At 34.4% G+C, this 13,443-nt stretch overlaps 2 protein-coding genes across 2 annotated transcripts in view; both read left to right on the forward strand.

Moving 5' to 3' along the window:
* The window catches only part of ssp6 (short spindle 6), a 64,143-nt gene extending 58,203 nt beyond the window's left edge, over positions 1-5,940 (forward strand). The window contains exon 9 of the transcript XR_010752537.1: positions 5,930-5,940. The gene's annotated coding sequence lies outside the window, so the exon portion shown is untranslated. The remainder of the gene's footprint in view (positions 1-5,929) is intronic.
* sm (smooth) overlaps positions 1-13,443 on the forward strand; it is a 65,913-nt gene that overhangs the window by 5,852 nt on the left and 46,618 nt on the right. Inside the window, exons 3-4 of the mRNA XM_066398304.1 lie at positions 2,666-2,751; positions 5,122-5,218. Coding sequence (XP_066254401.1) covers positions 2,666-2,751; positions 5,122-5,218 — 183 coding nt within the window. The remainder of the gene's footprint in view (positions 1-2,665; positions 2,752-5,121; positions 5,219-13,443) is intronic.

Here is a 13,443-nt window from a genome sequence, read left to right on the forward strand (position 1 = left end):
ATAAGATTTCACTACTTATATGTATGCTAGTTGACACGTTTGGACAAAAGTTTCTTTTGATTTTTATCATTGAATCATTAATACAGCCGCTGGAGGCGTTTGTGTGTGAAATTTGTCTTATGAATAAAAAATATGTAAAAACAATGATATTTATATAATGCTCTGGACATCTCTTATATGTCTTTTACTTATAAGAACATATTACAAATTTTTCTGAATCAATGATAATTTCGGATAAGTGGAATTGCTGGAGACATTCAATTCTAAAATAATATAAGCTGCCTTATTATTAGCCTTAAGAGGAAAAGGAATAGAATCATTTTGTAGATATGTCGAGATTTATGATATGGTGATTGGTGAAAAACTCAAAATGGTAATATTCCATTTTGTTTTTTTTCTCATTTTTCGGAGAATGTGAAAAATTGTTTCCAATTTTGGGCGCATCGCAGGTTTGTTACAGAATTTCAACAATGCATATTTTTTTTAAGAATTCGACATATAAACTGAAGGCCCTGTTTTTAAAAAAATTAAAAGGGGGTCGTTAAAAATACATATATTTTCAATTTTGTCATGTGTCAAAGTGGTAGAACTTCCTTTCTTGCATAACTTCGGGCGGATATTTTATGGCCAATATGTTTATAAACTGCTTACAGAAAAGGTTGATACATTAACATTTTTCGTAATTGTATGTCGAAAATGTCATACTCGAAATTCATAAATTAAAGAGATTTTGAAAGATAGTTTCATTTAGAATCAGGGTCAGAGATTAATCTTGAATAAAAGCTAATTTTTTCACACAGAGCTTCTTTACACAAATCTGCACACACTACAAAGTGATTACATTTCAAGTCCAATTTGACAGTAAGGGCAATTTTCAAATTTTCGTTCTTGTACCATTTATTAATTGGTGTCACGGAGGTGTCACGGCATACGTTGTAAGTTTTTGTTAAGAAAATATAAAGTGTTTTCAAAACTTTGAGTTTTCTTATAAACTGCTTTGTGTCGCGAGAATTTAATAGGTTCATTGATTATAAAGTCAGTGAGTGTTTTACTTGCCATCAAAAGACTGATGGTTACTAAAATATTTTTATTCCCCGTTGAACAAACGAGGCAAGAAATCTAAAGAGAAACTTGACTTTTTACGTTCAGTTGAAGACTCATAATAATGACACTTAATGGTCAACTTTTAGAATAAATTTATCTTATCAAAATTGGCCGCAGTATTCTCGCAAGCAGCATAAAAACAGACAATGGATTAGGACCCAAAGATTCAAATCCTTGCTATAACATTTCCTGTTGAAATTCAGTAATATTCACCTTTATGAATTTTGTTTTTTCCGTATTAGATGCAGGGGAAAAACGCGAAAAATTAGGAGTACAATCGTTCTTGTAGAACTCATCGAGTTTTTTAACATGTTGGAACCATGGCAATTTCCAATAGCACCCACCTGTTAGACAATGATAAAAAATTAAAAAGGCAATGGATTTGGACTTAGAGACACTAAAAATCTCAAAACTTTGCTAATACGATTTTTCCCCATCCTAATAGGTATAGAAATCCAAGTTCGTGTTCCCTATTGATGGGAGGAATTGCAAATTCCGAAACACACAGCACTAGAAATTCGGTATTTCAGAATCTATAGAATATACCTAAGCCTCCTTGCATAAGCTTAAAGAGGTACCTAGTATATCATAACTCTTTTTGCGTATGCAGTAGCAACCCTTGAATAGAGTTATAAGCACGAAAGGTAGGCGATATATTTTTCTCCAGGGGGAATGAAACTGCTTAATTTGGCAAAATTTATTGGACTTTGCTAAAGCGCTACTTTACTGCCTTATTTATGAGGAATTTGCAAGAAACAAAGGAAATTTGCGTAGAGAAGATAATAAGTAAGTGGGGAAACAATTCATTTCTCAAGGTAAAATATTATGGTTCCAGAAAACAACGCCAAATTAGTCAGTAATATTTAGAACTTAATTTTTACTAAAGCGATCAATAACGTAATTCTTCATCAGTTTCGTTTGCGTTATGAACGATCCACTTTGCCATCACATTAATTCGTGGAAGAACCCTTGATGACCCAGTAAAAGGAAAATATTGTATCAATGTGCGTGTCTTACCGGGTTTCGTATCAATCACTGGCGTCATGCAGTCGGAGACGACATATATAAAATCGATCCATGTGGCCTTGTTTGACTTTTTCGTCTTTGTATGTTGCCATTAGGTCCTCTAGGGAAATCTACGTAATTTTCCTGAGAAGTGTCAATGAATTTTTTGAGTTGCTGACAGCGCCGATAAAGATCTATGCATGAAAATGGAGTTATTTCTGCATGTTAATGCATATAAACATTTAATCGATCTTTAGCTGCCTAAGTAATATTGCTACTATCTAAAAATCATTAAACGCAAGTGGAATGGGCTGAAACTGTTCGCGTTCATTTGAACTGGGTCGCATATTAATTAGAAAAGAAAGGAAATATTGACAAGTAATTTAGAACGACAAGTGATAGTTAATATCAACGTGCATGCATAAGATAACATTGTAATCATAATTAGAATTATGGAGCCAAGAGGCGAAAGTTGCTGGTTTTTTTCTCGCAATAGCCACTTTTGTTCTGTTTTTAGAAACCCCCGTGAAGTCCTAATTCGATTTTTCTATTTCAGGATGTTTTGCACACAATCTGCCAGTCCAGCGGACAAGTCCTTAGGATAGTCATATTCAAGAAGAACGGAGTGCAAGCAATGGTTGAATATCCTTTTTAGACCGTGTGGTAAAAGTCGGGTCATCGAATTTTAATCTTTTACGACCGAAGAAAATGGTTAAATTTAAATCTTGCTGCGTTACCATGTGCCATGTTACTCGACCTGTCTATCTGTTTGTCTAAAGAATAATACTAAGTCCGCTTACGGCATTTAGATAACTACTGTTTGCATACAATACAAAATTACGAAAACAAACAGTAGCGCCGTCGTAAAACTACAATGGATTTAAGTCCCGACGTTTAGCGCCGCATAATCGGTGCAGGTTGGATGAGTAGAGAGATATTGCTAGTCACGTCAATCACCGTAATATGTAATATTTTAACGCAATTTCGAATTTTTTTGCTAGAAGAGTGTTTCGAGGTTTGAAACTAGTTATGTTTTACCATACGTAGGCTTCAGTTTGAGCCTGGAAAAGAAATGGAGAGGTAATCACGTTGTTCCGAATTGTACTCATTTGTATCGATTTTTGGTAAAAAAAGTGCTGGTCAGTGACTGGCTGATGAGGTGATAATCGAATATTCCTTGTTTTTTTTTATCAGAATTCTCGTAGGTGTACTCTGTTTCAGTCCTATTTAATACCAAACAGCGAAAAATTAAACAGAAAGTTTTCATCGATATCTTCTGTGTTACCTTCTATGTTGTCAGCTCGAAATGGTTGGTTCACTGCTGATATTCTTGTATCGATCGTTAAAGAAGGGAAGAGATTCCACATTCTTTCACTCTGTATATACTCATCTTATTTTTATTTCTGTTTATTCAAACTCACCCAAATTGGGATGCAGAGTTCGAAACGAGATATGGATTAAATTCCTGGTGATTTTTTGGATATTCCATTGGGATTTTATTGAATTTGTACAGGAATTTAATAGAATTTGAGGAATTGATTTCGGGGAATTTATAGGATTCTGCAGTGCTACGTCCCGACTTTATACTTATGTCTATCAATTTCCAATCAACTTATCTACACACATATTTTCATAACAGATTTTCTCTTTTATTTCTCGATTTTTGGCCGGAGGAAATGGCAAATTTATATCAAATAAATTTTCTCAGACTTTTAAAAGTATTTTTTACTCACGATTAAGTGATTGTGCTGCTACACAGTGCGTAACTCTGAATTTCTAAACCGACAAATATGCACATGGTATAGACTTTTCGCGATTTAAGTCTATTTTTATCTAAATTCTGCATAAAATTTCGCAGCTTCTTCTGTGTATTTAGCGAGTTTCTACAAAGCCATATAAACCGATATCTGGTCAAAATTAATCGTATATTGGTTTAGACTCAAGAATTATAAATTTTTCAGTCAGATCAGTTAGAATGGATTATTCAAAAATACTACGTAGTTTCTGATCAGGTTAGTTCAGGTTAGCTAAATTTCCTATATAAAATAAAGAACATTTTTCGAAAAGGGTCGATGTTTATAAGGGAGAGTTAGAGGAATCTTCACGTCCTTTCAATCTTAGGATGATAGAGACCAAAATAATAAATATTGGAGGATTGTTAGGTGGAGCGAATTTCAGACAACGGTGATTAGTATGTACGTCATTGTAGTCGAAGAATAATTCTTCATGACTCGTTTTCAGGTATGAGAATCGTGTTTTCAGTTATAGCCAAAATTGTCAAAATGAACTCAAAATACTCTTGATTTTTATAGGCTCTTGTCGACGAAAAACATCGGCGATTATGCCAATATCAGCAAATAAGTATTCTCTACAAGAAATTGTCCAGTTGTCACTGCAGTGGTATAAGTAACATTAAGTTTATATTATAATATAACTTTTTGCTCCTATTTCTGTTCATTATGACCTTCATTAAAAGGATTGCTGGACAGCCGAGACCTGAATATTGTTATTTCCCCTGACAATTACCGAGTAATCCAATGCATTTAAATGCTGACCTTAATCCTCAAAATTCGATATTTTTCGACATGGTCAAAGTTAAAGAAAATTGAACTAAATCTATATGATATCAACTTTAATGTCCATTCCCTATTTCTGTCTCAATGATTGTTCTTGGAACGATATTCTCTAATCTGAATATTTCACTTTAGTTCATTGTATAATTATAATCTTAAACAAGTAATTTAAATCCAAACATAACGATTTGTTTGGTGCTTTGATATACTTTATGTAGAGCTTTTAATCTTTACCTCGAATCTAATTTCAACTTTACTATAAATATGTATTTAACATCATTTGATATGCCTCAGCAATTTTCCACAGATGTGTTAGCGATACCTCTCTATTCATCTTAACTGATACAGCTGCATTGTATTTAAATGAATCAAGTTAGGTAACTTCTGTTCTGACACAACCACATGTTTCGATGATTATGTCCTTAATTCTTAACATCACATTCGACAGCGTAGAATCAGCAGTTAGAGCCAAAGATACCCTCAATGGAGCGGATATCTACTCTGGTTGCTGCACGTTGAAAATTGATTTTGCCAAGGTAAGTTTTTCTTGTCTCTATGTTAAACTCAGATTTAGATCACGGTCAGAGGCGTCATTCATGATGTAAACGATGCTCGTCTTTACGGTTTTTTTTTTGTTTCATTCAAGAAATATTTAGGAGGTGCGGGTTTCTCGCTTCTCGCGCCATATGCCTCATCTTAATTTTGACATGCGTGGTTTCGTAACAGCAATGTAGGAAGTGTTTATGGTTGTATGGTTAATTCCGATCTTTCACAACAGATTTCGCTTTTAGTTTGGCAATCGTGGAGATTTCGAATGGTGCACCTAGTTAATTATTGTTTATTTATTTTCGGGTCCTACGTGATGTTGTGGCACAAATTTCGATGACATTGAGCGACGACAGGCGGACATGCGACTACACCAAAACACTATCATTTATAATCGCAAATGGACTGCAGAAAAAATGCGCGCTTGGCGTCTACCCCGTGGCACATGACTCATCCGGGAGGATCCCAAAAAAGCGCGTTTTATAAATAGGCAAATGCCTGGGCATTTTCGGGCGAGAATAGAAAGCCTTTAGTAGCTCTTATCGAGCTGTTAACATGACCACTAAAAATCGAAGAAATATCAGGAGATTAAGGTCTATTACGACCTCCCCATTTCGGCTCCGAGTTTAATTAAGATCGCTGTCCATCTTGTTAGATACGTACTGTGAGTTCGGTTCATCTCGAGTCAATTTAAACTCAAGCAGAAATCGACAATGTTAACGGGAAGTACGTTGGAGCTGCAGGAAAATATTTTACTAGCGCCCTCTGTCAAGCTCTTCTTGCCGTACCTCGACCAACTCTTCAAGTTTAAACAGCAAGACTTAGTGCACAGGGGCGGCCTATACCAATTGTAATGAAGATGGTTGCAAAAGATTCAGGCGTATTATGACTTTATGTCTCATTTCAGTTCTGCGTTTAATTGACTCGACATGAACTGAAATGACGAGGTTTAATAGGATTGTAACCGGTTTTTGAGGTGTTCGAGTTAATTAAACACAGAGTTGGAATAAGGCATAAAACCTTAATCCTCTCAGATTTTTCCAACGGTTACATGCATTCACATTCGTTAAGAAGTAGTCGCTTTTCCCTGTATCGATTCAGTCTCTAAAAACTGTATCCTATTGCGACCTGAAATTCTATTTTGTGTGCCAATCGTCAAAATCGGACGTTCCGAATTTCAAATATTAATTTCTGCCCCAAAACGTCAACAGAGAGAGATGTAGTGAAATTCGAGCTGGCAATATTAGAATTTTCATTTTCGATATCTACACGTTGTTCTTGCGCCGGATGATTGGCAGGTCTTTTCGAAATAAAGTAGGTAACATCTTGTACAAAGTGTATGAAAAATCCAGTGCCAACATAATAATGAAGAAGGGGGAAGCGAGTTCGTTTTATTTAGAGTTTTTTGGTGATTTGATTCTAATCTGAGTTGAATTTACATAACTCGAATAGGGGTTATTGAAGAAGCCAAATAATGGTTATTTGCAGAACCAGGGAGGAAAGTGCCACTTTTAATCCTGCGAATAATTTGAAGCCCGATACGAAAGGAAGGATCAATATTTGAAAAACTAAAAGGCACTTTCCTCCTGAGGTGTGCATCCAATTTTTTCTACAGCCAGTGTTTGTTTTATAAAAAAGTAACAGGTATTATGTTTATCTATTGAGGATGCGTCGGGAGGAAAATACTTTTGCTTTGTAGGAAGAGAATTATTTTGCTCCCTCGAGAGCAAAAGTACTGCTTTCTACACTCAAATGAAAAAGGAAAGTTCCATTTCCTATGAAGCTCGTTGAAAATTTTATTTTTGTGATATCTGTCAAAGAACAAATACCACTTATCAGAAGTGTTTGTGATGATAAGACCTAAAAATTCCAATTTAATTCAACGTCATGTAATGTAAATTTTTCTAATTGTTGAAGCGGGAATAAATTCAGAAGCAGTCCAAAACGTTTGCTTGTAACTATTAGAACCTCACATTCAACTCGTTCATTGACCATGTTAAATATCCGTTAGTAATTGGGTGGAGAGTGATTTTAAAACTTCTAACAGTGTGAGTGAACGTTTACAGTTCTAAATTTCAATTTAACTACTGGAGTAGGACAAACTTACTTAAATAACTGTGTACCTAAGGCGCTGGGAATTTAAACATTGAACACGGTGGAGGAACTGAAGTGGATTTAATCGTGGATTATTGGGAAAGAGCAACACCTGTACTTCTGTTTGAATTGGTCGAGTAACACCACGCCTTCTAGACTTTGAAGAGAAGACTAGATTTGAAAGAGAGACTAAATTTAAAAAGAGAGAAGACTAAATTTGAAAAAAGACTATTGTGTGTAGGACCCACAAGATAATTCGCCACTGCCCTGATATCCATTAAATCCCACATAGAGCTTTGAAGATTTACTATCGAAAACTAAAGCGCAAACTTGATAGATCAGCCGATTTTCATCTTTCAGACCGAAACTCTGTACCCCCATTAATCCCCGAATTATCTTGCAGCATCTGCCCAAATTCGCAATAAATGAAATATTCGCACAGACCGCACCATAAATCGAGGGGAAGAAACTCGCCGTAAAGTCTTCCCGTTGATAAATCTTATGAGGTTTAGTCGAAAGTTATTGTTTTTCTCTGTCAGGGCCCAATAGTAGGTAAAAATGCTGGTTATGCTTATTAGTTGCCGAACCCCACGAAGACCCGTCTAATTGGGAAACATGCGTGTAAACACATGTTTAACGGCGTAAGAATTATAAATTGGAATCCTCCCGACATTGTTGGACCGGTGCCAGATCAACTACGCAACAGTTTTCGGTTTTGCAATAATTAATGAAACAAAAAATGGTAAAATTGAGCGGTTTTTTGGAATACGAGATAAGAAAAACTGAAATCTGTTAGCTGCCTCTGAACTGTAGTAGCCGTAACTGAATTTTTACAAATGCAATAACAAATTCTGCGAGAGAAACGTACGCATTGAACAACTGCGTTCGGCACGATGGCACTGAGATTTAAATATATTGCGGGTTGCCTATATTATTTGAAGGTGATTTACAGTATAGATATTTGACGACGTTTATTCCATGGAATTAGATTCCAGTCTACCAACAATAATCTTTAAGAATAGATGTTGGGGAGTTATTTTGAATTAAAAATTTTTCACTGTCGCATTCCGAGTGCTCTCAAAGCGAGGAAATTATTTTGGCACCGACTAATTGCAATTATGTCTGCATGGAGAGGCGAAATTCTTTGGCAACATATTTGTAGCTGTTGTCATATGGCAGAAGAAAAAGTCGTAATTTGTATCAATGAATAATATCGTATAATTACCAATCGTGAAGCGGTTGACTGCAATGACATTTTCTCATTAACAAAAAAAAACAAATTCGCAAATTGTCGATAAAAATTCAATAAAATATCTCATCCGCCATAGGCTCTATGTAGTTTGTGTAATAATGTCACAGAGATGGATTTATGATTGTCTACCAGATTTACGGGCCAATAAATTTCATTTAGTCTCGCCTGCCTGCGAGAGAATTGTACTCCAGAGAATTAAATAATGATTTTTGTAGTTTTTGGGTAAATTTCAAAAATGTAGGTAATAATGAAATCCATCGAAACGGGCAATTTTACGCCTAGTGTTAAGATGCCGTCAGGGTCAGAATTCTTATCAAAGAAAAAGCTGTTTAGTTATTTTTTAATACATCAATAAGCTAATGGTATTTATACAGGGTGAATTTTTTAAAGTGTTCCACGGCAAGTCTTCCAAACTAGTTTATAGTGAATTGATACAATTTCATAGATATATGTCTAGGTAGGTAACCTATTGTTTCTAGGTCAAGAGTGAATTTTGATACATTTTCAAATGATTTAAAAAAACAACAATAAAGTTATGATCACTAAGGAGATTTTTCCAAATGGAAATCCCGTATTTTCGTAATGTGTTTACACGCTGCCCAAAATTTTAAGTGTGTTTTATGTAGCAAACCCTATATTTATTTTAAATTGTTTTTGAGAACAGCCCTTATATTTTTATATTATTTACATTTTAACGATGTGTGGGTTATAAACTGTTTGAGATAGAGCGAAACGGCTTGCACTAGCCCATCTTAGTTTTGACATATATTGTCAACCACGTTAATTTTGAAATATTCAAAAACTGCCAAAAATTTGCAAATTGTTGAACATTTAATCAAATTTTAAAATTAGTGTCATTTGAAAGATGTGTTCAAACTAAGATAGACCAGCGCAAGCCGTTTCGCTGTTTTAAAATTGTTCAGAAACTACAGATCGTTAAAATGTAAATAATGTAACAGTTTAAGGGCTATTTTCTGGAACACAATTGAAGTTAGGTATAGAAAGTGCCGTATAAGATATTGAAAATTGAGCAGCATTTAAAAATAATACGAAAATAAGGGATTTCTATTTGAAAAAAATTACTTTGTAGTCCTAACCTTTTTTGTCCACTCTGTATAAATAAATATAGAAAATATCGTTTTGAAAACGCAAATCGAAACGAATCAGCGATTTCCTCGGCATCATGATGCGGGAAAATAGATAGTATTGGACACGCCAAAATTCCCACAAATTTCAAACAAACCGTGAAAAACTGACTCATTCTCCGTAACGAAATGTCCCACGTAAGAATCTCAACCTTAAATAAAAGTAAATTACTAAATAATATATTAGAGACTGACAGCATGTCTAAACTTGAATAAAGAATCAGTACTTGAAAAACAAATTGCAGATTCTTAAAGTACGGTGTGGACAAATTTCAACGTAGATATAGGAAATCCCGGTAACTATAGGACATCCAGAAAAATGAATGGTCTTAATGTCTTTTTTGGTGACAAGCTCAGTGAGGTGATTAAAATGTTTCCATTATTTTTTCTTTTTAAGGCAGAAGCGAAGGTTTGATTTTAGGTATTTTCCATTAACTTTCATCATTTAGTTTTTATAATTTGATCAGTTTTTCAGTTATAACAATAAATTGTATTTAAAAAAAAAATGGTAGTTGATTTAGGCATACCTGGAAATTCAAAATGAACTATGACATATTGGGACTAGTATAGACCGAAGTTACTTTTTTTAAAAACTACTTTTTACAATAAGTGTAGTGGTTTACCTATCCGTAACGCGTTTTTTTGATTACCTGTTCAATTGAAAAATTGTCGAAGAAACATATGTTGAAATGTTTTATTCAAAGTAATAGCGACTCCGGCACTGTGTCCGAAATATATTTCAACCAGTATCAAGAAAGAAGGCAATCTAATAGATCCACTTTTGAGATTGAAAGGAAATCTGTCTATGTGTGAAAACCGAAAGCTTACAATATCGAAGATGATAAGTTCGTTTCCAACGACGATCTATAGTTACCGAAATTTCTTAGGTGAACATCGAAATTTGTCCACCCTAGACAATAATAATACCTTCAACCATCAGAAAAACCAGTATTTTTTGGGGTTTGTGCTGCAGGTCTCTATTGAAAATTTTTGGCAAAACTCATGTGCAATGACTGGTTTCCTTGATGCTGTTGACCTTGAATAGTCATAAGTATAAGTCATTGGGTTAAGAGAGTAAATCCTGGTTGGCACCCAAGACAGCAGGACGTATAAACACATTAGCGTTTACATCAGCTTTCTTGCAGCCAAAGTCAATTTATAATAATCATTCATTTTTCGCGTAAATCTTCTAACACAAACGCTGAAAAAAGGCCCTTAATGTCTCCTCCGAGGCCTGGCAGACACGAAAACGTATCGTCATCCTTGCCAGCAACAATACTATTTCGTATAACCGCTTTCTCGTTCGAACCATTTTTAAAAATTGAGATCGTAATCGCGCGTTCTGTTACCGGGCCATGTGCCTTCCTTCCGATATATATTTTTTTTGGTAAATTCAATTTTGAAGTCGATATATTACGAGCTCGAAGCAGACGTTGAGGAAGGTAGATTACTACTTTTGTTAACACGATTTTGACTCATGGGGAAAGTAGAAGAAACTGAGTTTTTGCCATCACTAACAATGAAGGATACAACATTGTTCAATTACAAAGAAAGAAGTGATTCAATAATACTATTTTTAGGTTCATAATCGAAGAGGGTCCCATGAACACTTAAATCAAGTGAAGAATCATAAGATAATCTAAAAAAAAATGAATGCAATGTAAAAAATGTTGAAGGCCTATGGAAAACCATTAATTCAAACCAAATGCTGAAAGCTACTCTTACAATTTATTACTCTTTTTTATTTAAAAACGGATCAAATTATAGGGTATTATAAAGTACTCCTAATTTCTAGTATGTTTTGATGAAAATTCCATTGTAAAATTCCAGTTAATTTATGATATGTTGCTCTTCAGGTTCTACTGAAACTTTGGTGGGAGTTTTGCTAATAGTTACATCTATCTGTTTACCAAAATCGAAGCTTGAGAACGTTGGATATGGAGTTACAAGTTCTTAAATCCTTGACAAAGAATCTATGTGATTTTTATTTATTATAACCTGCACGTATAATTTGCATCTACTGAAATTTGTCGAATTTCACCTGAAAGTTACCCATATTTATCAGTACAATCGGAGCTGTATGAATCTATCTGATAATTAAAATAAAAAAAAAAACACACTTGCAACATTATTCTGATTATAAGCTACCCGACCTTGAGGGGCGTGTGGTGCAGTACAAATTGATCTATTGTCGGTTTGTTTGAGTTTCACATTCACAACATTTCTACTAACTTTATTCAACCTGACGATAACTAGGATTAGCACCCAAACAGATTTTATATCTCGGGCGATTAATAATTCCGAGACTAACCTCAATTTGCATTAATTAGCATGATAAATAGCAATTAATATTCTCGAGCCGTCATTAGTGGCGTAGCGGCAATTCATGACCAAATGTGCAGAAGAAAGTTGGAAGATATTAGTAAAAAGTTATGATATTAACAGAAGTAGAAGTGCCTCAATAAAAATGCTTCTTATTATGTACATATAAATCGTTATCACCCTTATATAAATCTGCTTTTCAGGTCAAAGCAACTACCCACATACGAAAAGAAGAACGTTGTTAAATTCTAAAAATAAAAATAAAAATCAAAAATTGATTAATTAACGACTATCTTTATACCGACAATAACCAGAAAAGCTTCGACTATTCATTAAACACGAATTATTTACGGACACTTGGCCGAAAATAGCTTGCTTTTGTGTGGTAAATTTCAGAGTTACGTATGTAGATATATTGATAATACCATTCAGTATTAGGCCTAATTTAAATTAAATGTGTAATGTATTGGGGCCCCAGCAGTAAACCTTATCGCTGTCTATTACACAAAGATACTAATTAATTGTCTAAATTGGTTTAAACTCTCAAAGCCGCTAATATTGTTGTCATAATTTTATTTAGAAGAATGTTCGTGAGGACAATCCGCAATAACAAGACCGGAGGTCAAATGTTATACAAATAAAATTACCTGCAGAGAAGCGTGACTGGATTAGGTGAACAGGTACGACTCCTTCTGCGATCATAATAAAGATATTCACCTTTTTATCTACTGAATCAGCATGTGAACGAACCACCGAAAATGTGACAACTCCAATAAAAGAAAGACGATAAGTTACATATTTTATTCTGAGAAAAATTTTTAAACCTATTCTGCTAGCTCTAACACAACTTTTGTGCTGAAGGCGGATATAGTTTGTGTACCTTTCTTAAATCAACATCGATTAAGCTGCATCCGCGGTGTGTTTGTGGATATATCTAATCTGCACAAAACTCAAATAAACATATCTAGAGGGTCTTTTCCTAATCAATATTGGGTCAGTTCTTCCTAAACTAATATTGAATAAGTTTTTAGTTGTTTCTGCAAAATCATGGTTTCCAAGTCAATTCCAAACCTGTCAGAGCGGGAAGAATTATTTGATATTACAGGCACTAACTAAAGTTTAGTGTATGTTTGTCAAAATTTTATTACGACAATAAAATAACCACTAATTTTATGATGTAGCAAAATAGACCGACCAGTGAGAGTCGCCTTTAATGTCGCATTAAATCGTCTATGTTAGTGAATCTTCATTGTAGTTTACAAATTTGCACCCAGAAGTTTTAGACATTTCTGAAGACTTCGCGGATTTCCTCCATTGTTTGCTGTGGGAATGAAGCAAAGATCTTTGGTTTTATTTTTCTACAGTTTTAAATCAGTCCGTCGGATAAAACTGAATGTAAAAA

Source organism: Euwallacea similis, chromosome 17 (assembly GCF_039881205.1).
Source record: "Euwallacea similis isolate ESF13 chromosome 17, ESF131.1, whole genome shotgun sequence".
Taxonomy (NCBI): Eukaryota; Metazoa; Arthropoda; class Insecta; order Coleoptera; family Curculionidae; genus Euwallacea; species Euwallacea similis.